This window comes from Pseudophryne corroboree, chromosome 11, assembly GCF_028390025.1.
Source record: "Pseudophryne corroboree isolate aPseCor3 chromosome 11, aPseCor3.hap2, whole genome shotgun sequence".
NCBI lineage: Eukaryota > Metazoa > Chordata > Amphibia > Anura > Myobatrachidae > Pseudophryne > Pseudophryne corroboree.
Window position 1 is genome coordinate 275,698,738 of NC_086454.1, and position 26,057 is coordinate 275,724,794.

The 26,057-nt window shown below is 39.7% G+C and overlaps 1 protein-coding gene across 2 annotated transcripts in view; it reads right to left on the minus strand.

Moving 5' to 3' along the window:
- LOC134969443 (cadherin-8) overlaps positions 1–26,057 on the minus strand; it is a 572,329-nt gene that overhangs the window by 116,486 nt on the left and 429,786 nt on the right. For both annotated transcript variants that reach the window (XM_063945395.1, XM_063945396.1), the window contains 2 exons: positions 15,308–15,495; positions 868–1,121 (listed from right to left, as the gene is read on the minus strand). In XM_063945395.1, the coding sequence (XP_063801465.1) occupies positions 868–1,121; positions 15,308–15,495 (442 nt within the window). The remainder of the gene's footprint in view (positions 1–867; positions 1,122–15,307; positions 15,496–26,057) is intronic.

Below are 26,057 nucleotides of genomic sequence, written 5' to 3' on the forward strand. Positions count from 1 at the left end.
TCTCATCAAATTCTATGTCTTCCATTCAACTGTTTTTGTGGTCATAGATTCAAAACAGATACAGACTGACATCTTAAACAATCTTCCTATTTATTTTTGCCCACTTATGCTACAGTTTAATTAATTGCTAATTTGTTTAGTGGTAAATGCTCCAATAATCAGAATTTCAAGTTGTATACAACCCTTTAAGTAGAGCCCTGGCACCACAGCACTTATACTGGAAGTAGTAAAACAATTCTGTTATAGGGGCCTCTTCAATGCTGGGCAAACAGTTGGCACCATAATATGAACTGTCATAATGTTGCCATCAGTGACGTGCGGTGGGGTAGAGCCTTTTCTGTCATACTAACGTTTGCGGCAGAGTTTTGACAGTATAAAGTATATGAAAAATACAAAAAATATGTTTGAAATATCTTCTTTGCTTTTTTCTAATTATTTTTATAGTCAAAACTCTGGAGTAAAAAGTCTATGGCAGGAGAGGCAGTGCTTCCCTTCCTATCTTTTCCACACATCTCTGATCAAAACTCACCAAATTTCCTGCAGTATATACAGCTGTACCTGTGTATAATGCCCAGATGTACCCTTTGGCTCATATATTGCATGTAAATCTGTCTCTGGTGCTAGCCAGTGTCTCCTGAGCTATTTATCTCACCGCATGTCCCTGGTTGACAGGGATAAAATTAAATTAAAAATGTTTTTTGTTGACATTATGAATGTTGAGATAAATTCCAAACCCAGTGCGAGGGCCCACTGTGCCCACCCTAAAAGCCATCTCTGCTAGGATTGTACACAGTACACAACAAGGGAGCATGAAATATGTGGGATCTACTTTATATTGTTCATACAAGTGCCACTTGGCAATAATACCTTATAGGACTTGACGTCACATCCGGGTCTCGAGCTGTCACCTGGCCGATCACACCATTGATGGCTGCATTTTCATGGACTTCCAATAGATAAGTAGGTGATGAGAACACAGGTGGTTCATCAGCATCCTCCACCGTAAGTTTTACTGTTGCGGTATCTCTGAACGGTACTCCACTGATGAAATGTGGATCAATATAAACATTGACTGCTTCTACCTTCAGAGTATAGGATTTTTTGCTCTCGAAGTCCAGAGGCTGTTAAGAATGACAAAGATGAATGTCTTTCACTAATGACCACAGAAGCAAGAACAAATGAATTTAATGCTGATGGATGAAAGTTATGTTCATTTAAGCACATTGACTGAGTTTTAATGCAACCACAGTATCTGCCATCTACTCGCTCAGACCGAGCCTGTAAATTGTGTGGGCATTTATTGATATGTGTTTATTATGTTGCCTCAATAAAGTCAATCTTTTTGTTCCCTGTCCTTTTTACCTTTCTCTTCTAATTTGAAATTCACAAAATGTTCTATGTCTGGGGCTTGAACATCAGCACTTCACAACAGATACATAATAAAACTTTATCAGTGATTACAGTACCTGCATATTGCTGGAATTCCTAATCACGATCTTGCTAGTAAAAAAAATAAACAAGGTGATTTCTAATACAGCCTCTAGGTGCGATAAATATTTTAGTATTTCTAAGACAATGCATAAAAGACAAGGGACTATGTGCAGTCAAGGTAGTATTATGCACAGAAATAAACTATTATCTATCATGTGCATTATTTTTTAACAGTGTAACACTTTTATTTTGTTTATTACTAGGTAAAATCAATTTTAATGATGGCGTTTCTTAGGCTTTCATTGTTTTACACTTTTACAGGGAAATTCTGGAAACACATTTGTACACTATATAATAAACAGTGTAATACTCCCATACTCGTCAATATTTAGTATACTCTCAATAAATATATATATATATTTATAAATAAATATATATATATATATATATGTGTGTGTGTGTGTGCACGTATGTACATATGCGAGAGAAGCAATTCGTATATGGTCCCTGTCCGCACTTTCTCTTTTTGAACTGTTTAATGTACATATTTTATTTCCTTTTAAATTTGTACAACTCATCTGCAATTAACAGCTGACATGAGAAATTAATAATGTGCAAATTTGATGTAATATCAGTCTTCTATTAACTGTTAGACAGTTCCTCATATTTTCTAATCTAAGGTGTCTCTTACATCCCCTCTGTCTGCCTAGAAATTTTGTTTTAAGTATAGAAACATATTGATTACATTCATTAAAAACACACACGGGTCAACTTATCAATCAACAACTATACTGTATGGCATAAAGGTTATTGCAGTTTACTTGGCATCACACTGTCACATTGAACACTCGATAAGTAGCTCTAGTTTCCTCCCACACTCCAAAAAACATACTGGGACAGATGTGTACATCTTTGCTGCAGTCACTCCAAACAGCCCTTGAAACTATGCTAGTGTCAGGCCTCTTTTTTGCCAGGAGACTGTGCTGATTAATTGGATATTGAATGCCATGTTTGTATACCTGTGTGCGAATCTGCATACGAAGTGCTACGTTACAGGGGTCGTGGCTTTTTTATGTCAAGTTCCTTTGTGCTTCATATACAGACTCAGCCACGCACAGATAGACAAGTGTCACAAATGAATCAGCACAGTCTCCTGGTGCATCCTAGTCACATCACACTGCATCTAAGACACATTTTTAGAAATAAAAGATGCCCAATGCCAGTGGGGTTGCATGCGACCTGTCAGCTCATTCATGCTAGGCATCACCCGCTGGGTGGCTTATTGAGGCTAGATGGACGAGGAGACATCTGTAAGTTACCTTTATTTGTGTGTGTGTGTGTGTGTGTGTGTGTGTGTGTGTGTGTGTGTGTGTGTACTGTATGTGTGTATTTGTGTGTTAATGCATTTAGATTGTAAGCTCTGCTGGTACAAGGACTGTAGTGAATGACAAATATACTATTTATACCATTGCGCAATTGGTGGCACATCTACACATCTCTTTACATCTCTTCCCTTATCTACATTTCCGAAAATGCAACTTCTACCTTTTCTCTTATTTGATCATTGCTTCATAAGTTGTTATTACTTTGGACGGCTTCTGCGATTCATGGGCAGTTCAGGGAGGAGTCTGGAGAGTGACGTAAAGTCTACGCAAAAAGGGGAGGTGTCATGTGCTTTTTAGGGGAGTGTCATGGGTGTGTATTAGCATATTGCTTTGATCTCATTTGCAGAACCACAGCCACAGTGGCCATATCTTTAAAAAGTTACAAGGGAGGCTCTGTGCAAGGCAGGGGCTACTCAAGAAGTAATCACTGCTGCACATGAACTCCACACCTCTGAATCAGGCACAACATCTCCAAGCCTCTGAATCAGTGGCGTATCTATAATGGGTGCAGAGTGTGTGGTGCTCACAGACCCCTGAGTCCAGGGGGTCCCACACCTCACACTATGCCTCTCCGGATTCCCCTGCTGGTGGCAATAGTGCTGCACAAATCACTGGGAAAATGTCACAAAGGTTATTTTCCCAGTGTTTTGCGAATATCACCGGGAAAATGGCAGCCGCGCCATTTCCTCATAGACCTGCACATAAACACTAGACTCTGGGACAGTGCTGTGGTCTACTAGTGACCCTAATGCCAAGAGTCTCTGTGCTGCTGGCTAGAGAGGTGGGAGCCCAGACAGAAACTCCTCTATTAGTATGCCCCTCCTCTAAATGCTCCTGTTTTCAAGAATTCACACAGCTAAAAATTGGCTTCCTTAATATAGCCTGTTTGTCCTGTTTGTTTTACAACAAACCCTGTACTGTAGGTTCCACTTATGTTTAATTCAAATCATTATATCAGAAGTAAACCCATTTATTTTGTTTTCCAACACCTACTAATCTCTTTAATGGTTAACCTTTATGGCACTTTACAAATCAGTAATAATAATATGTTATGTTACGTTGTTCCACAGATGGAAATGTGATTGATTGATTTATTTAAAATATTGTATTTATTGAGTGAATGAGGGGCAAATATGTGTGTTATTCCTGTGGGGGCCAATGTGTGTGTTATTCTTGTGGGGCCCAATATGTTTTTTTCTTTTCTTGTGCAATCTTTTTTCATTTGTGCTTGCATCTGAGTTGCACCACGCATGCTTGCACCATGATAGTGTTCATACAGAGTTGCAGTGCAGAGTCAGACACATACACCAAAAAGTGGAGTACGAATGTGTTGGGCAGTTCATGCGTGGTTAAAGGGGGTTGGCTAATCAGATGCAGATATAACATAGTGTGGGTGTGTTGCTGAAAAAGGTTTCAAATAGAGATATTGAATCGATCACATTGGCACCTAGCATAAGGCTGGTTAAAGTTTCAATGGTGCGACTGATTATGGTGTCTAAAGATGCACAATGCATGATTGCAGCATCTGTAGACACTGAAAGTGGGAATCTCAGTACTTGCATATTTGGATGCACAAATGGACATTAGGGAACTGGACTGTAGTGCCATTAACATAAAGTCACAGACGGAACTGCAGCAAAAGATGCAAGGAAGGCTGCAACTGCATCCAACTGAGAATCAGACTCTATGAGGAGTAATTCAACCCCCACAACAGACCCCACCCCCATTAGGGCTGCTTTCATAAATTTCCCAGACTGGTTTTTCAACCCAATCCGCCCCTTACCACATGAAATCAAAAAGTGCAATTTCCAAAAGGCAAGCTACAGAATTGTCCAATAGCAAAAACAAAAAGAGCAGAGCCATCATCCAGTCCCGTTTTTCCTATTTTGAAAGAGAGCTTAAGATACTCAAGAGAATGAATAGACAAAAAGAAAGGAAAACAAATAAAGAAAAGGAAATAAAAAATGTGTAAGGATAGAAAGTAAGGAATAAACATAGAGAGAGAGTGAGATTGAGAAAGGAAGAAGCAATGAGCTGAGGAAAGGGGGATCCAAAAACATAATAGGGTACCTATCAGGTGGTAAATAATATGGTAAGGGTAGAGATCATTTCCACCATATCCATGCTTGAGGAGACCAGGGAAGTAAAAGGAAGAGTACAGATAGAGAACCCCTCCTTTCAGAGACACAGAAGAACCAAAAAGCTGCCAAATCTGTATCAGAGGATCCCACAATTACATTAGGGTCACATACCACTGTGTGGTCTGAAAAAGCAAGTTTGAATTTGAGATTTTGTAACATCTGGCAAAGAGTTAATATAACTTTCCCTAATGGTGAAAATGTTTTCAAACTGCCTCTCTTTGTGTAAAGAGACCTCAATCCAGTCCATCTTGAATATAAAATAGAGTTTCTCCATAAAGAGGGCGATAGACAACGGGAGACAATATAACCATGGTTGTAATATAAATTTAAGAGCTAAAATAGAAAAAAGGGTTAGAAGTTCCTGGCTACCATGGGTCAAGCAAATTTCAGAGCTAAGAACACCCAGCACCGCCCATTCCAGGGTTAGTGGGAGAAAGTTTATCAAATTGTTTAACTTGGGCCCAGAATCTCTTAATCAGGTGTCAGTCACAAAACAGTGGAATAATGTGGCAGAGGAGAAAATGTGGAATTAATACTGTATCCCACGTTTGTCCTAATTGTAAGACTAACTGATACTACTATTTATTGTTATTATTACTGTGTTCCAGTCCAACCCTGCATTAACATCAATCCTTCCCTTAGTGGAGCTTACAATATATGATTCCTGCCACATGTACAAACAAAACATACAAGGGTTATTTAAGTATTGTTGGAGTGTGGGAGGAAACAGGAGTACCTGGAGGAAACCAAAGCAGACACAGGGAGAATATCTGGAAATTGTTTCTTATGTTATAAACCCATGTATACAGTAGCCTTGTTTATATTCCGACCACTTCTCCCGCTTACCCTATTACCTTCTATTATATATCACTCATACTTCCTCTGAGTGAAAAGGGCATTCTGTAATCCCAAATAGAGATGAGTAGTGTTCGCCCAGGGCTATACAAGGAAGTCATCGAGGCACTGACTTTTGACATTTGTAATCAATTGTAATGGCAAATTGTTTTATTACAAAGAACTGGGAAATCGTGCAGTACCATTCCTTATTTCATTTGCTATTTGCTGGCACAAAATATAATATATTTGGTTGTATATAAAGGTGTTTTTTTTATCATCAAGACAGCTCTGATGTATAACACAATGTTAGCTAAAATATTAGTAAACCAATGGGTTTGACACACGTACCAGGGGTTAAAGTGAGGGGGAACGAGGTGAAACTGAGTTCCACCACCTCTAATTGTAGGGGGAACTAGTTCCACCACCTCCATTTCCCTGCACAGTAATTCCAACAGAAAAACCTGCCCCATCACCTACATCAATAGATGTGTTACTGATGAGCTGCAGCCACCTCCCCCTTCCTCAGGTCCTAGTGGCTCCATGGTCCTCCTCCATCTACAGCCCACCCCTCCTGGTACTCATACTCACACACACTGTGTCTATTGGACAGCATTCATCCCAGTAGCTTCCTTTTCAGTCACGGCATATGTGAGGTCATTCTGTCACCACTGCTGAAGTGAAGAGGAGCCATGAAGAGGAGCAGGTTCTGTGCATCATGAAGACAAGATGAACAGGGGGCTGGAGCGATAATAGAAGTGGGGAAGCTGCTGGAGGGATACAGGGCATGGAGCTTCTGGAGGGACACAGGTGGTGAGCTGCTGCAGTGACACTGGCAGAGAAGTGTATAAGGGGCACTACTATTGTGGCCATTATGTGTAAGAGGCACTACTCCTGTGGGCATTCTGTATATAAGCGGCACTACTACTGTGGGCATTATGTGTAAGGGGCACTACTACTGTGGGCATTCTGTATATAAGTGGCACTGCTAATGTGGGCATTTTGTGTATAAGTGGCACTACTGTGGTCATTATGTGTAAGGGGCACTACTACTGTGGGAACTGTGTATAAGGGGCACTACTGTGGGTACTGTATATAAGGAGCACTACTGTGTGGCATAACATGTATAGAGGGTACCACTGTGTAGTGCAATGTGGATAAAGGGCACTACTGAGTGATGTAACCTGAATAAGGGGCATTACTATGCGGTGTAATGTGAATAAAATTGTACTACTGTGTTGTGCAATTTTAATTGAAAGTACTATTATGTGACCATGTTGCTTCTTTGTGAGATCAATGTCCCTTTATAAATTATGGGAAGTAGGGCACTAATTTATAGTTTGCAGGGGTGTGCCGAAAACACTAGCACTGGCTCTGGCTCAGCTTAAGCACTTGTCTGGCATGGTCAGATGAGACCATGCCTGCAAGTGCTTTATCTGACCTGGTCGCACAGGATGCGACCAGTCAGATACACTTTGTTAGCAGCGGTAGGGAAGGGAAACTTCTCTCCGCTGCTGCTGTCAGCACGGTAGGTTCGGGAACAACGGGAACATCGCAACCATCGCGTCTTTCATTTTGAAAGCCGGGACAGAACCAGGTATACTGGGGGGGTCTGGGGATGGCTTAGGAGGGTTAATGTATACTCCCCAGCGGCTACTATTGCCTGCAGCCACTGGAGGGGGGCTCCAGTGGCTGCAGGCAATAGTAGCCGCTGGGGAGTATACATTAACCCTCCTAAGCCATCCCCAGACTCCCCCAGTATACCTGGTGCTGTCCCGGCTTTCAAAATGAAAGACGCGATGGTTGCGATGTTCCCGTTGTTTTGATGGTCGTAACATTCCCAATTGATGTCTCAATGTTTGAAATAAAATAATAAAAATATATATATATTGTGACAAGAACACTGGAATAGTGTTTGAGGGCAGGTATGTTTGTCCCAGGTTCTTGTCTTACCTGTATTAGGAAAATGATTTGTTTTGTCAGAACCTTTTCAGTTTATTGGAAAAGCTGGCTAAGGGCCCTGAAATAAAGATAGGGCAAGTTCCAGACGTTGGGCCCAGTTCGGGTCTTTGGCCTCACAGAGGGCTAATCAGGGTTTCAGCTGTGTAAGTGGGTTATAGGGCTGCTAGCCTGATTAGTGTGTGCAGACTACCTGGGAAGACTGCAGGATCTCTGTGAGAGAAATACGCTTCCTTATACAAGTGAGCCATACAGTGTTGACTGGAAAACTTTTTAGAGACAGTTAGGAACGTCTTGTGTTTAGTTAGTGCCAGACAGGCAAGGTATTTTCTTTTGTTTTGTTTTCTGCCTAATAAAACTGGTCGTGGCCAGTTGCACCACACACTGGACTTGTGTGATTCCTCAGCTGCTGCTTGCTGCCATTTACCCCATGAAACGGCACCTTGTTCCCTTACAGTGTTACAATATATATTTGTTTTCTTTTTTTAACCAAAATCATTTGGGATAGGGTTAAATTCATGTTCTTTACCTAATTCACTCATTAAAAAAAGACGATTTCGGAGCGGTTTTTGGTGAAATAAATTGTCAGTTAAGTGGTTAATGGGGGGGTGGGGTGGCTGGGTAAATGAGTTCCACCACCTCTCCAGGACCACTTAAAGCCCTGCTTCTAACAAAAGTATAACTATCCATTGATTGGAGAATTTATATTCAAATAACTTGAAAATACTTTAGGTCACAGTTTCTCAAACCCCACCATTTCATTCCAGGTTATAAGTGAAACCATGCTTAAATACAGATGTTCAAGCAAATGAGGTACTAATTAAGGTCATCTGCGCTTAAGCATGGATAGCCTTAAACCTGGACTGCATTGGCGGAGTAGAGTTATACCCAAGGCAATTCCTTGGGTTAATCACACGGTAAAGTACGTACAGTATGTATTTAGTATCAACTTAAACATATTTTCAAGTTTCACCAATTTAGTGCACTAAGAGGCGACTGTTGGTCTCATTTGTGCTAATATATATATATATATATATATATATATATATACATACATACAGTGGTGGCCAAAGTTGTGGACACTTTTTGAATTACAAGGTAAGTTATGCAGTGAAAACAACACTTGCGGCGAAAATCCCTGGGTACTTATGATGTCACTGTTCTATCAGTGTTTCGTTGGGTATCCTTTATTTTTCAAGACAGCAGCACAGCGACGTGGCATTGAGCCAACCAATGTTTGAAGCTCTTCCTTCTTTATTATGTGGTGCCATGAGACAATTATAGCCTCAATTAATTCTCTTTTATTGGATGGATGCCTCAGATGTACCAGTTTTTTCAAACAGAACCACAAATGTTCTATGGGGTTCAGGTCTGGGCTGTTTCCTGGCCATCCAGTACCTGTATGTCATTCTCCGTGATCCACTGTTTGTAAATCCGTGCAGTGTGCCAGGGAGCTGAATCCTGCTGGAAAAAAAATGGGGCATTATCTGGAAAAAGATCCCTGATTGAAGGTAGAAGTTTTCGTTGTAGGATGGTGTCAATGTACTTTCTGCTGTTCAGTGTGCCATTTATGACATGAAGGCGGCCTACAGCATCTGCTGTCATACATGCCCAGATCATAACACTTGAAGGATTCTTTGTTGTTGCTTGAATGCAATCTGGATGTACCTCTTCCCTGATGCGACGTCTCACATATTCTCTCCCATCACTACCCAATATCGATATCTTAGTTTTGTCACTCGATATCACTTGTTTCCTCTGACTTTCTGTCCATGCAATGTGTTCTTTTGCCCACTGTATTCATTTGTGCCGCTGCTTTTTATTCAGGAATGGCTTTTTGGGTGGAATCCTGCCTTTTAGGCCAACCTCCGTTAGTCTTCTCTGTACCATTCTTGCACTGACAAAAACACCAGTTGCACTGAGTTCATTGCTAATGGCCGCAGATGACATCCATCTGTCCCTGACGCAAATTAGTTTTATTCTCCTATCATCAACAGCTGTTGTGCACTTTTTCCATCCTTTTCCTTCTTTGTTTTGGTTAGATTGTGTTTCCAGATAGCGTAAACAAAACTTTCGTACTCCTGATGTTGTCACATTCCCACCAACTTCTCTTGCAATTGCTGCATATGAAAGACCATTTTCACATAACACCACAATCCTGGATCTGTTCCTGGGTGACCAGTCACCACTTTGCCTGAACGACATTGTTGTATTTATTTTTTACACTGTCAATAGCACTAAACAATACACACAAACATCCAACCGTAATTGCACTTCAGTAACCAACTTTATTCTGTAAAATGAAACAGCCAAACTGACCTTTTCCACCTTTGAACATGACCTTACGCCTGCTCATAAACGACAGATGATTGGTCTTCAGAACAATTCCGATTAGCTGGTAGTAGCTGTTACTACAATCCGCTTCTTGAATTTCACGCATCAGTGCTTCTTTGTCTGACTGAAAGTAGCATAACTTCCCTTTTAATGCAAATATTTAACCTCTGTTTATTGTGTTGAATTCAGCATTAAATTTCCTTTCATTTGATATATGAATCATTGTACCGCGTGAAGTGAAACAGTTTTTATAAGCATTCAAAGTTGAAAAACTTTAAAATGTCAAAAAGTGTCCGCAATTTTGGCCACCACTGTGTGTGTATATATATATATATATATATATATATATATCTTTGATACAAGACAAGCTTAAATGTACAGTACACAGAAAAAGTTATTCATACTTTTCACTTAAGTGGATGTGTATCTGAGAAACGCAGCAGTGTTTCGTGTAAGTTGTTATTTGTATTCATCATTTGTATGCAGTTCAGTAAATAAAGAATAGGCTACATATGCCAATAAATGCACATATATTACAAATCAGGGTTCATTGTTTATCTTTCTATATGCTGTAAACATTTATAGCTATTTTCTTGAGTACAGCATCAGTGATTTGTATCAAGGTTTAGAGAAAATGGGAGAGTGAAGTAAAAGAATACAAATCCCTATTGGGACTCACATAAGAGAGTGAGTTAATGTGCTTTAATCCACCAAATTTTCGGGATATTGCAGACTAGAGACAATGAGCTGTAAAATTGCCAGAACTAATGAATATGTAAATATCAAGCTTACATAAAACATATTGCAGTATAAAGATATTAACTGTCTTGCGTGGCTCTTATTGAAAGAGCCTACACCTGTTATGTAATGAGAGCGTACGATACAGAGTGTGACATTGCTTTACTATTCCACAGCAATATCAGTACATGGCAGGACTTATAAGATTGATTATTTAACAACATAAAATTAGTTTTGAGATAAGATTAGTATTTAACTATGGATCCGATTCAGAGACGTACATTAATATGATGTTCACACATCTTTGATGTTTAAAGATCTGCACATGTGCAGAGGCTGCAATGCGCAATGGGTCTGTGATGTCACTTGCAGTGCGCCAAAATGCTGCAGCATAATTGACCTGCGGTTTGGAGGCGGTGACGGGCAACATTCCAGAAAACGTGGACATGTCGACCCCATTTTCTTCCAAATGTCCTAATTTCTGCTGGACAGTCGAGTTACCTGGGACTGTTCTGCTGTCCCACCCGCAGACTGCAATGTCCCATGGGCAGGGAGAGGTTGGGGGGGGACACTATCATTGCACTGCAAAGTAGCGGAGAATGGATGACAGGTGCATGCTCCCCTCATCTACACACAAGCTGCAGACACTGGAAGAGGATGGGGTCTCTCCAGCTGCTACCTGAGCCCCCAGCATGGCAAAAAACAAGGGCATGACTGGCGGGTTCAGCACTCCAGCAAGCCCATGCCCTCTCACCGCTAAGTCATGACCCCTAATTTCCAGCACACACCTTTGGCACGTGCACTTGTCCCGCATAGAAAATATCAGGAATTTGGAGGTATGTGGATGACATATCAACAATGTCAATATCATAAACGTCGCCATGGTGACTGTACCCCTAAATATACAATAGCGGTCGGATGTAATAACGCCCAAGTTCGGCGGACGTACGGGATGCCAGCCGAACTCAGACATTTTTAAAGCGGCAATCACTTGCAATGCAAAACCATGCCTTGTAAGTGATTGCCCCTTTATAAAAACCATACGAGTTCGGCCGGCTTCCCACATGACCGCTGAACTCGGGCATCATTACATGGGTTACACACAATTGTCTATTAGTGGCATACACATAAAGCTTTTACACGTCAGAGGGTGCTCAGGGAGAGTTACAATATGTAGCGAATGTCTACACAAGCTGAGCTGGTGATGGAAGTGACTAGCACTCCCTTCATGCGCATGTCTCTAAGTAGACTCCATTACTATGTGTAATTTACTAGCATTTCTCTGAGTTAAACGTCCTAGACATTTATCATTTTCTGTTTGGGGAATAAAACTTTTTTTTTCTCCTCAGACAACTATTGCAGATGAAATAATACTCTTGATTGATTACAGATTTCACTAATATTGTATTTTACATTTTAAAGGCTTGACAATAAAATGAACTGGAGAAAGTCATTGTTAATGAGGTTCACTTCTTCAGATATCTGATGTCAAGATGTGTAAATTAAAGCTACTTTCTGCTTCATTGGTATGAATCTGTCCGCAAAATTGCAAAGTTTGGAGACCAGAGATAAATCTGTCTCTGGGCTATAAAATCTATCATTGCTGGGTGTGATATAATTGGATAAAGGGAAAAGTTGGACTCAAAACATATTTTATTACAAAATAAAATATTTTTGCTTTTTTTTTTTAATAGAGCATTTCCAATTTTAAGTAGCAGTATGTAACACATAACTTATTTCCCAACCACAGTGCACCTGACTAATCAAGCTTGCATCGTCTCTCAGTACTGGCACGCTAAGAGTTAGGATAAAATGTCAAGGGATATAAGAAGGCAACGCTGACATTTTAACTGGAGTCACCTGTGTCTAACTTCATTGTTTGAAATCGCTAAGACAGAATTACAAAAATTCAAAGCATGCCTGAATTTCTAATCGTACATGGACTTTTGTAAAGAAAATTGTAAAAAGTGTCTTAAGATCTATTTTAGGCCAATGGGCCTGATTAAGAGATGGACGGATATTACACAGCCGTTGCATCTCTGTACGAAACAGCTGTGCGATAATATGCTAATTCTGCAACAGGTGTCTTATGTAAATAAATGCCTCCTGCTGCTAGCTTCTCTGAGACGCTGCTGCATTGTTCCATACCTTCCTGTTAGATTGCACATGCACAGTGGACTCACCCAACTGACGCACAAAATTAATATAGTTTATGGGCAGCCCCAATCTCTCTCCACTGCTCCCAACATTTATAAATGCCAAATTGGGTCAGAATAGACTCCACCCCCAATCTGCTCAAACTCTGCCCTGAAACACCCTCTTTTCATGAAACTCTGCCCCTCACAAATCAGGAATACAGTATAGATCAGTATAGATTATTTACTAGGAACACAGTTATGTGCATTTGTTATGGGTATGATTAAAAGCTAAGTTTTCCCCTTGACAATAAAATAAATTAATGGAAAGCTGAGTTATACAGATTGTAAAATGCTGATTATTTATTCACCTAATTATAAAAGAGCCTCTGTTAGACCTTTGTGAAACTTAGCAAAAACAGAATAAATACTTTATTGAGCTTGATAGATTGCAGACTACCTGGGATCCCTAGTGAATATCAACCAGTGAAAGTTTTTTTTTTTGTTTTTTTTAACTTGGCTGTGTAATGATCCTTCCAAAGTGATTTAGGGAATGTGAATGCTTACTAACCTTCTGTAGCTTACAGCTCTGTTCCCCAGACTAGTAAATTTATGGCCTTTTTTATCTCCTCGGGTACACTACTCTTCTCTCTGTGATAATGTTTTACCTTTAGTAACAGCAAGATTATATTTGTATACCCGTAATAATAAAATGGTCCATATTTACATTTTTTAAAGGGACATGATCATTTTTTAGTATTTTCTATAAGAATATTTATCATAGAAATAAGGGAATAAATATATTAATGTACAGTAAAGGTTCTTATATAAAGGATACATGTGGCTATACTAGCGAATTTTTCAATTTTATTGATCTGGACAATGAATCTGAATAGCATGCAGATAACTCATCACAAAAGAATTAAAAACATACTGAATCTTAAAAACAAATGCATTGAACAATATTAGAAAGTATTTTTATACCCTTATAATATCTTTCTAAATCGCACCTTGTGTGTCTGCACCATTAACAAAAGTTTGGTTAATTCCTTTCCTAGTATAGATATATTGGCTGAATATCACGATTAGTTAAGAGAACTCAACTGCAGAAGATTCACTCAATCCTTATCTTATGCATCATTTATTGAAGCTGATTATTGAAACTAAAACAGAATTGAAATCTAAATGTGTCCAATATTTGGGCTCTGTTGTATAGAAGGTGCTTCATCTACCTAAAATATGGCTTTTACGGAATATACAATCATCACTGTCAGCAATCAATAGTGCAAATAACCTTTTTTTATCTTTTTAACATGGCAACAGTGTTATCATAGTTGGCAGAGCATCATTTATATTCTCTAAAGCCTTCAACTCAAAAATAATTGAGGCTTAAGACAAAAGAATACTGCCTTTTTGGAAGGTCTTGAAACAGCATATGAAATTTAAAATACATGTACAGCCTGAGAAATGTAAAGACCCCTATAGCTAAAGAATAAAAAAAATACTTTATAGTACAGAAAGATCATTGATTAATCTGATTTCACAGGTTATCAATGGAAGCAAACCGTAAACGGGTGGTCTTCAGGTGGCCGGCTGTCGGGATACCGGCACACAGTATGCCGGTGCCGGAATCCCGACAGATGGCATACCGGCACTTTATCTCCCTCTTGGGGGTCCACAGCCCCCCTAGAGGGAGAATAGATAGCGTGGCGCGCGTGGCGCACGTGGCGCGTGTAGTGCGCCACCGTGCCCACATCGTGGTGAGCGCAGCGAGCCCGCAAGGGGCTCAATTACGCTCGCCACACTGTCAGTATGCCGGCGGTCGGGCTTCCGGCACTGGTATGCTGGTCGCCGGGAGCCGGCCGCCGGCATACCCTACTACACCCCCGTAAACATATCTAATTAGCTTTATGCTACCTGTTCTACCTGTCTCATTGCTACCTCACAAGACTATGAAAAATTAAACTAACTGTCACCTGTCAAAAACCTATCATGTGTTATCATCCAGTTTACCCAATTTCTTCCCACCACATCTGTGGATATACCTTGGGTCTCATATCCACCTTTCAGTCATCTTGTTATATATAAGGTTCCCTGTGGTTCTGTTACATTTTTTTTTTTTTACATTCTTGAATATTAATATTACATATCGAGAGATAGTCTAGCTTCTTTTAGGATAATTAGGGCTGGGTTGCATTTGTATTTCTGAAAATTGTCAGTAGCAATATTACGCAATAGAAAACACAGAAGGTCACATAAATCACATCAGCCACCAATTTTTCTTTACTGTTCTGTAGACTGTGTTGACCGTTTAATTGATAAAAAAGTCTTTAAAATAATTAGTCATTACCTTTCGTAATCGAATTACTCCATCCTGTGTCTGGGAATCAGTAACGATTTCAAACATATCTTTCCCATCACCATCAATGATATCAAACGCTGATTTAGCATTGTCTCCAGTATCTCGATCATTTGCCTTCACCCGTCCAAGTGCATCACCAATAGCAATGTCCTCTGGGACTACAAACTGATACTGACCTTACAAATAAGGGAGAGAAAATATTACAACTAAAGTTAATGCAGCAAAAGCCCAAATTAACAATCCCTCATTTTGCGTTTAGATACAATTAGGCATGCTTTACTGTATGTATAACAATGCAAATGTATGTATTTTGTACTGTAAACACACTAGCGGATGATTACAGGTATTACTCCAAATGCATAATGAATAATTATTAGACTTAAACATTATATAAATACAAATATAAATTAAAAAAATAATATAATAATACATTTTATAATATTATTATTTAAATAAAATATATAGTAGTGGAAGAACGTATGGCCAGATAATCAGTGGATCCACTTGATTTAATGCAAGTTCACTTCAAACCACAACTGCCCTAACTACAATGTCAGAGAAGTGAGAGGTCTCCAATTTCCATACCAACAACACAGACAAAGCCCATCAAGTCAGGTTAAGCTGCTGAGGTAAGGTGAAATCAGCCTACCCAGTGTATATAAGAGGAGAGCACCTCACCAGTGCAGCAAATTGACTACTGGACTGCCTTCTTTACCGCCAACCACTTACAAAGCTGACAAAATTACATACCAAGCCAACCACCCACTATGAACCTTAAGACACACCCAATATCTGCCTCTACACAGCTACAGGCTGATCAATGTAATACCACACCACAATCCCAAAATAGAATCAACAATATAAAGGGCATCTTACACGTGACCTGTCCCAGCCTTGAGGTTCATAGGTCACCACATTTACTTCAACACAGCATTATTTTTATCACCACAACTGTAAAGCTCTACAGGTTGAAGGGCTGTGAGGAACATAGAACCTGTACACAAATCAACTATTCAGATTTTTTTTAAATAATTTTTTGAAAATGGCACATTGACCACTGGTGTCAACATTTTCTACTCAGTTCTCCTTCATTTCTAAAATTGTATTACCATCTCCCACATGGGCAATACAATCAATGCAAATGGTATCTCCTTATTAAATTGACTGAACCATGTCATGCATCCCACAATGCAGTGATAAAAGGACAAATGCTAAGCACCTTGTACACGTTAATTGTATTTGTATGCAGCTGCAGTGCAAAAAGACACTGTGAAGTGCATGATTAAGGAAAAGTGCTTAAGTCAGAAAGCTGCTACCAATGGCACAGCTTTTCAGTCATGCCATACGGCATGAAAGCTATGTGTAAATAAGGACTCGTCATCCAAAAGAAATGGAGTCACTTTTATGGGGCTGAAATTAATTAATCCTATTGATTACTCCTCTGAACCATCTTCTTCATATAGTGATATTGGGGGTCATTCCGAGTTGTTCGCTCGCAAGCTGCTTTTAGCAGCTTTGCACACGCTAAGCCGCCGCCTACTGGGAGTGAATCTTAGCTTATCAAAATTGCGAACGAAAGATTTGCAATATTGCGAAGACTTCTCTGTGCAGTTTCTGAGTAGCTCGAGACTTACTCTTCCAGTGCGATCAGTTCAGTGCTTGTCGTTCCTGGTTTGACGTCACAAACACACCCAGCGTTCGCCCAGACACTCCTCCGTTTCTCCAGCCACTCCCGCGTTTTTCCCAGAAACGGTAGCGTTTTTTCACACACACCCATAAAACGGCCAGTTTCCGCCCAGAAACACCCACTTCCTGTCAATCACACTCCGATCACCAGAACGAAGAAAAAACCTCGTAATGCCGTGAGTAAAATACCTAACTGCATAGCAAATTTACTTGGCGCAGTCGCACTGCGGACATTGCGCATGCGCATTAGCGACTAATCGCTCCGTTGCGAGAAAAAAATAACGAGCGAACAACTCGGAATGACCCCCATTGTGCAGGAGAGCCCCAGGATATACCAGTGAATGCCATATCCACACCACCAGAGAGTTGCTATACACAGCCTGGTGACCTGAATGCTCTGCACAAGCTCTGCTCCATGTTACATGTCTGTATATGCATTACTGTGAGTATGGCTGTACCTTGACTGGTTTGTTTGTTGACTCAGAGCATCAGCTTTTGTGTACATTCACTCTGCCATACCACCACCACCACCACATATTCCAAAATAAATAATACTATAGGTGAATTAAATTGGGCCCGAAAAATTTCCGGTAAACAAAAGGGCTTTACCGCAATATTTTTTTCCTGATAATATTTCCAGGCGGTTCACATGAAAAAAAATCCCATTTCCAGGCAAAAACACATAGGATAAGTTTGAGGACCTATGTGTTTCTGCAATCGTAGGCATGAAAAAAACTTCACTAGTCAGGTATTTTGTATTGGGACCTCAGCAGGTCCCGGGATAAAAAAAAATGCCAGATAAGTGCCAGCATTGGGGATAATTGGATAGCACCTGGAGGCAGGGACGGATCTAGACTTTTCTTTAGGGGGGGGCGGTTTACTGTTTAATCTTGACTCCTCCCTCTACAGTCCCAACTCCTCCCATCTGCAATCCTAACTCCTCCTCCTCTCAATTCTGACAGCTTTTTGAGTGAGACTGAGCTAGAGCTTTGTGATTGTTCTATGTACATGTGACTGTGCTATGGTGTAATTGTATTTATTAGCCCTAGTACCCACACAACAGCAAGTGAGGGGCAAATGCTCTGTAACCCTTGCTCTCCTTGCTCCTCTGTGCTGCTGTGGTATAAGCTGCAGCACATCGTTCTGCCTCAGGCTCTCCCTGGAGAGCTCTCTTCTGCTCAAAAGTGGGCATGGCTATGACTGTGTTAGGGGGGGCGATCGCCCCCTTCGCCCCCCCCCCTAGATCCGGCCCTGCCTGGAGGATCAATTCGCTGCAGAAAATTACTTTGGATAATTGAATTCCCCCTTAATCTATTGAAGCCTAAATTGTTGAAAGGAAATACTTTCTTATCTGTGTTCCTGCTTCCACGTCCCTATTGTAGTAACAGTAATCAGCCAATATAATATATCATCAGGAACAAACACAGAAAACATGACATATGTGTGCATAACACAATATAGAAACTGACGAATGTGATTTATATGACTGGTAAACATTTTGAACCATACTTCTTATTCAAACACTTATAAACTGAAAGGTTTTATACTCAGTAGTTATAGAATGCCATTTCCTGCGTTGAACATTTAAACAAATTAGAAACATAAACCTCTGGTAATCAGAAAAGTGTGAATAGGGGGATTTACTGTAGAAGCATTGGTGTGTACGATCCACACTAAACATGATAGAGATGTACTGTGACCCAGCTCTGCTTCCCGGGAGCCGGATGCCAACTATAACAGCAGCATGTTAATTAAGCAGCTGCTGACTACAAGACTCTTGCAGCTGGCACTCTCACCATGAGCATAACTTTAGCTATATGTTTATGTGTATTCTATATAATAAAAACTGCAATAGACATAAACTATTTTCTAAACCATTGTGGAATTCACCAATCCTTATAGCGTAATTACTACACTATACACTATATGTCTTTGTGGTGCTAAACCTAACATTTCCAGTTGGTTGTACAATCTGTAGTCAATATGTTGCATATGTATATATTTGTTTCCTTCAAGGTGTTTACAGACGCGGAAATCCTTTCAACTAAATCTACCAGTTCCCTTTATCATGCTAAGCGGATGATGGAAAGATTGGTGTTCTTGTTGCTAATATGACACTTCGGTATAATATATCTGCATATTTTTTTAATTTTTTTTAATAAATGCGTCAGTATTTTTTTTTTATTGTTGGTTGTGACACCAGAAATAACTCTGTCTGTGAATCCCAGTAACAGTGTCTGTCATTGTGGGAGATGTCTCAAACCTTAGAGAGAAATAAAGTAGAGAAGTTGCCAACAGCAACTAATGGGCACACTGTCAACATTATCTCTCTCTAAGGGTTAATTTACTAAGGTGGGAGTTTTTTTTAGAATTGGTGATGTTGCCTATAGAAACAAATCATCTTCTAGAAGCAGCTAGATAAATGTTAAGTAGAATCTGATTGGTTGCTATGAGCAACATCAACAGTTCTAAAAAACAACTCACCTTAGTAATTTACCCCTAATATTTGATACATCTACCCATTTATATCTTACCAAAATGCAGTCACAGGTTGGGAGAAGTGTAGCCTGCAGCTACTACATGGTTGTGTATGTAGAGATTGTGGTAATAAACCACACCTGTCACCATTCAGAATAACAATGCAAGTGTACAACAAGGTAAAGTCAAAGGTTTCCTTTGGCGCATAGGGGGAACTTTGAAAAATTAGGAAGTAATGGTACTTTCCTCACTCAAATGGTACGAGGTTTTATTCGGCGTACCCCCACTCACGCTGATATGAAGTAAAATATGCACATCAAGGTATCTTTAATAATCTTATATCAAGATAGTCCTGGATGTCGTACCCCAACTCACACGAAAATGGGAATTTGGACTCCTATTACGGTTTCTTTCAAGTATCCTCTCGTAATAATTCGTAAGAATTTGTCCTCAATGCAAGTGTGTTACATAGCAGCTCTTGACATAGTCTCTAAGCTGGTTCAGGATGGCTGAAGTAGCTAGTGCTTGAATACGGGCTTTTGTCAGAGCTGATACTTGCAGAGAAGATGCCACAAAATGGAGTAAGAAGTGGGAATAGTGAGCAAAATCGATTATCTGTTAGACAGCTGCCTAGAGCATTGTGGATCCTAAGGGGACCACAATATATAGGCATTGGGGCCTAGTTTCCAGTTGGGGGTGTTTGGGTGGAAAATGTTTGCTCCATGGGCCAGAGCCTAATTATTAATTGCATTATAAAATCCCTACAGGCCTGACAGCTTTATTAATAATGCAGCAATGATGCACCACCTCTAGTAACTCAGCCTCAATCAGGTGAGTATCAGGGGTCTGAAGATTGTGAGCTGAGCTCTGATTGGAGGAGCTCAGAACATACTACTCTGATCACTGGTGTGCAACCTCATGTGATTGAGACTCAAAAAGAGCATACAAGAGCCATCTTTGATTGTGAATCGTAATTTTGAGAAAAACCTAAACCTCCTGCACCAGTAACTCCAGGGAAGACTGAGACGGGCTGCCCGGCATCGTCCAATTTGTCTGGAAAAGGTATTTTTTGCAAGGACAGATCAGAGGGGTGTGGAAGGGAGGAAGGGGCCCAAATTAATTTTGTCTGGGATTTAAGTCATTCATAAACTGCACGATTAGTGCAGATGACCCAGCAGATGGAGGTGGGGAGGTGTGACAACCCAATGATCGGAATGCCTCTATAGACTGTATGGAGGTGATCTCCTTTAATAGCATGAAGTTAACTTAATAGCGGACCGGTGGACAACTTCAATAATTAAACTACATTTTCCAGACTATTTTCAGCCTGTGAAAAATTACTGTTCATGGCCATTCAATGAATGACTGACATTCAAAACAGAAGTTTGTGGCCATCTTAAATCTGGCTGTAGGTGAGACAGTGCATGACAGTATCTGCTACCCAAGGCAAACGACATTACCAAGAGCAATGTAAACAGAAACATAGAAGTTGACAGCAGATAAGAACTACTTGGCCCATCTAGTCCACCCCCTTTTTTAATCCTTTAGGTAACCTCAACCCTATTTGATCCTTAGTTCTTTGTAACATTGCTCTACTGTCTTAACCTCTACCACCTCTGATGGGAGCCTATTCCACTTATCGACTACCCTTTCTGGCAGCAATATTTTCTTACATTTTCCCTGAAACTACCTCACTCCAGTTTCAGTTTATGTCCCCAAGTTATTACTCTATTGGAGGCCAGGTATTTTGTACCTTCTAAGCAAAGCATGATATACACCATGTGTCTGGTTAAACATGAATAGTAAGGGTGATTAAATGTAATAGAAATAAATTGATTGAAATTGGAAATGTATTTTCATGCAGTCATGAACAATTCCCAACTCACTTTTCTAAATCTCTTGGCAGAACATGATCATGGATTGTGTGTATATTCTGGTGTGAAATATTTCACTGTCCAATTAAGAAAGATTTAATATTCTCCTAATTTCTAAGTTTCCTTCCTTAGTCTTCTAATAATAACACATCAGGGGGAAAAAAGTGCAAATAAGCTTCTTAGAATGACTTATTACATAAGAAAAAGATGCACAGATACCCTTGTCGGTTTATAACTCAATTCTGTGGGCAAAAGCTTCCTACTGTCTGCAGGACTAGACCCAGCATGAGAATCATTGATGCCTAATATTAAAAAACCTCTGAGATAATTAGAGATTTGGGAACTTTAATTTAGAACCATTAGACACTATTAATACACTGGATAATGAATAGGAATGGGTACTTATTTGCATATTTGACTGTGCCTTTACAAGGATGAGTTACAAAACGAAGTTGAACATCAACTCTCATTTTCTGGTTCATACATTAATCTGCTGATGCATTAGTGTGAAAAATGAGGACTGGAGCTGAGAAGCAGCATCAAGAAAGTGGGATGGCTGAAATCTTAGGTGGAGATTTAGCAAAGAGATAAAGTGGTCTATTTACTTAGCCTTATAGTGAATGGAGATAAAGTACCAACCAATCAGCTACTAACTGTAAATTTTCAAACACAGGCCCAGATTTATCAAGCCTTAGAGAGTGATAAATTGCATGGTGATAAAGTACCAACCAGTCAGCTCCTGTCATTTTTCAAACACAGGGGCAGATGTATTAACCTGGAGAAGGCATAAGGAAGTGATAAACCAGTGATAAATGCAAGGTGATGAACACAGCAGCCAATCAGCTCCCATATGTAAATTAACAGTTAGGAGCTGATTGGTTGGTTCATTATCACCTTGCACATAACACTGCTTTATCATTGGTTTATCACTTCCTTATGCCTTCTCCAGGTTAATACATCTACCCCAGAGCCTGTTACAGGAGTTGGTTGGTTGGTTGGTTGGTTGGTTGGTTGGTTGGTTGGTACTTTATCACCATACAATTTATCACTTTCCAAGGATTGAAAAATCTGGACCACAGTCTGTGATTTGGCACTTAGGAGCTGATTGGTACTTTATCTCTCTCCAGTTTATCAATACAGGGTTTGATAAATCTAGCCCTTAGTTTCCAAAATAAATGTACATGTATTGAATGTACTGTACATATATATATATATATATTTATTTATATGGATATTTATAAAAAATTGATTCTGGTGCTTAATACAACAACGTGGCACCATGTGTGAGAGATTGCTGACATCACTGATTAGTTAATACACTCAACGGGCTGATTGGACTCCTGTAAAAAATGTGATTTAAAAAAAACCCAATTATTTAGAGTATTGAATTCCATATATGGGGCACACAATTTACATATTTTCTCCTGCAGAAATTGATCATAAGTATTTTGTACAAAATGTCTCCCATTTTTTTGTTCCAGTTAAAAATGAATGAACTGAGACCATCGTCATCCCTGCAGAAGTTTATACATTGTTCAAATGGGAATGTTGAATTTGCAAATATACTGTAGAATGTCCATTCTGTGGTTTTAAGTCTGAACTTTGTTTTTTGTTTTACATAATTGCCTGAAAATTATAGACTAAACTGCCTGACAGTTATGTATAAGACTAACAGATGTTGGAGGAGATTTATCAAAGCTTGGTGATAGATAAAGTGGAGAGAGATAAAGGGGGACATTCAATCAGTCGGAAGTTCCGACACGGCGGAAAGACGGCACTTTCTGCCGATAATCGGAACTTTCCAACACCTCAATATTCAATTGAAGTGCCGCATTTCCGTCCTGTCGGATTTTCCGACAAGTCGAAAAACATATGAATGAGAGGACTCCATGTGTTTTTGACCCCGCCGCAATCGAAAACATTCCGTTTTCTCCACCATTTATTTTCGCCTATAAGAGAGGGCAGAAATGAATGGGCGGAATGGGAGGGGAAACCGGCGGAAATGGCCCACTACTCAATACTGAAGTGTCGGATCCTCTCCGCCGGAGAGGATCCGACTATCATTGAATATTCCCCAAAGTATTAACTAATGAGCTGCCATGTTACAGGTTGTGTTGCAAAATAACAGAACTGATTGGTTGGTACTTTCTCTCTTTCCAAATTTTGATAAATCTCCCCCATTAGTTATTATATTACTTGGAGTATACTCTAGATAACCCCCTAACAGTCATCATTCAAAATGGGGGCAGAAACAATCGTTTGTAGGAGGAATTTCAGTAAAATCTCAGTTTATCTATCTTTACTAGATCAGGTGAGTGTAAAAGCTGTTTCTTGCTTTGGGCAAAGAGCACAAAAAGCAAAATCACTCATTGCCAGGATGTCAGAATATTGTATTAGCTAGTCCATACGTAGATTTACTGCATCAAGCTCGCTTTTATTTCATTGTTTATATTGCCTGACCAATCAATATAAAATGTTGCAGCCAGACGCTTCCAACTAATTCAGCGTTCCTTATTTACTACTGAGCTGCGCAAATGTCTTCTCTTTTCTTTAAGATTCCAATGCAATTATTTGTAAATCATGCAAGACATGTGTAAATTGTTCCGTGCTTGCTTTTATCAGTAAAAGGCATTTTATAGTCAAAAGAATTCACATGAAGCTCTCCAACTGTATTACTCTACTTGTACCTACCGTTATTTCAGTAAACATTACATTTAAAGAATTGCAATACATGATGGGCAACATATATACAAAATGCACTAAAACCAATTTTACTCAAGCATATGGTTTAATATTTTTACGTATACAGGTTAGAGATGAGCGGGTTCAGTTCACGGAGAACCAAACCCACCCGAACATTGGTATTTGAGCCAGGATCTGAGCCTGGCTTGGGTTTTCCCGCAGCCTCAGATCTGAAAGCGAGGTAAAACGCCATCATTCCGCTCTCGGATTCTCAAGTGTTTTTGATTCGGCATTGGAGAGTATACTGCACGAATGTGTCCGTGCTGACTTGTGCTCTGTGTCCTTCCATGTGCTTTGTCCTCCATAGGCCTGCTGTTTAGGAGTAATTCAGGGGCTCTGCTGATCTGTCAGGGGGCTCTGCCCTCAAAAAGTTATATAGTTAAATAAAAAAGTATTGTGCTTTCCTCTCATTTGTGCTCTGTCCTCCACAGGCCTGCTGTGCTTTATGGGTAATTTAGGGGCTCAATGCTGATCTGTCAGGGGGCTCTGCTCGCTGCCAAAAAAAATCATATCTTTAACAAAAAACCATTGTGCTCTCCTGTCATTTGTGCTCTGTCCTCCATAGGCCTGCTTGGTTTTAGGGGTGATTTAGGAACTCAGCGCTGATCTGTCAGGGGGCTCTGCTTGATGCCTCCCTCCCAAGAAATCATAGATTAAAAATAAAAAAAATGTGTGCTCTCCTCTTATTTGTGATCTGTCTTCCATAGGCCTGCTGTGCTTTAGGGGTGATTTAGAGGCTAAGTGCTGATCTGTTAGGGGGCTCTGCTCGCTACCCCCTTAAATATAATATATTTAAAATTAATATTTTGAGCTGTATCATCATCCCAGGCCAGTACACATCCAAGTACTGCTGCTTTGTGCATCCATCTAGTCCCTAGGGGTCTTTTGCGCTCCGCCCATCAGCGGGCTTCACCCAGTGTTTTATTTAAAATAAATGAAAGTAAACTAAGATAACAAAACACTGTACTGTAGGTGAAAGTGATCTGCAGTGCATCATACTCTGTGACTTATTCAGATGTCTTGATAAAGGCCTATGCTAGGCCGAAACATGTTGACCAGCTGAGAGTGTGGACTTTCTCGTTGAACCTTTTAGGTATGAACTATATCTGTTTTTAGGAAAAAAGACTTTCTGTTTCATTTTTAGGATTTTATATTTTTATTTGTTCATGTACAATTTTTTTTGATGCACAAGTCCTGATATTTCAACATCTGATGTACTTTTGCACATTTTTCATTACCTGGTATTCACACCCTGAGTGTATGGGTTTTTTTTAACAATAAATGGTTTTTTATGGACTGATCGTGATTCAAATATTTTTTTGACGTTTATGTCGGAATATCCCCACATGAAATCGATGCAAATGATCAACACAATTGTCCATCAAAAGAAACCCAGATGTGTTTGAACATAATCTTTAATGCCGTGAGTAGGGTATGCCTTACATTTCCTCTATGCAGTGCAAAAGATACCTTTATACGTTTCAAATACACCTCTCTTGTGTGAGTGAGGTACGCCTATTTTCTTGGTGAAGTGGGTTTTACATTCAAATCCATGTTTTCTGACACAGAGGTGGATATAAAGATACCTTTATAAACTTTTTCCTTTTGTTTGGAAAGTGAGTTTGGGTACGCCTCTACTGTGGATGTGCAGTGTCTTTGCTGTGTGAACGTCTCCATATTGAAAAAGACTTGTCTATCATTCAAAACATTACTACACACCTATATATATATATATATATATATATATATTATCTTCCTTTTCATGTTAAACCTGAGAGACAGAATAACTTTCCGGAAAAAGGAAGAAAGCCATCCGTGTTGCAGTTTGGAATTCTACCACTCCCATATACTCCAGGGATGTTCTTTTTGCTGAGTATATCTATATTAAGATATTTTAGCGCCTGTTAGTTCGGTGTCCCACATAATGTGCATTTAAATTTACGTATTGTTGTGTGATG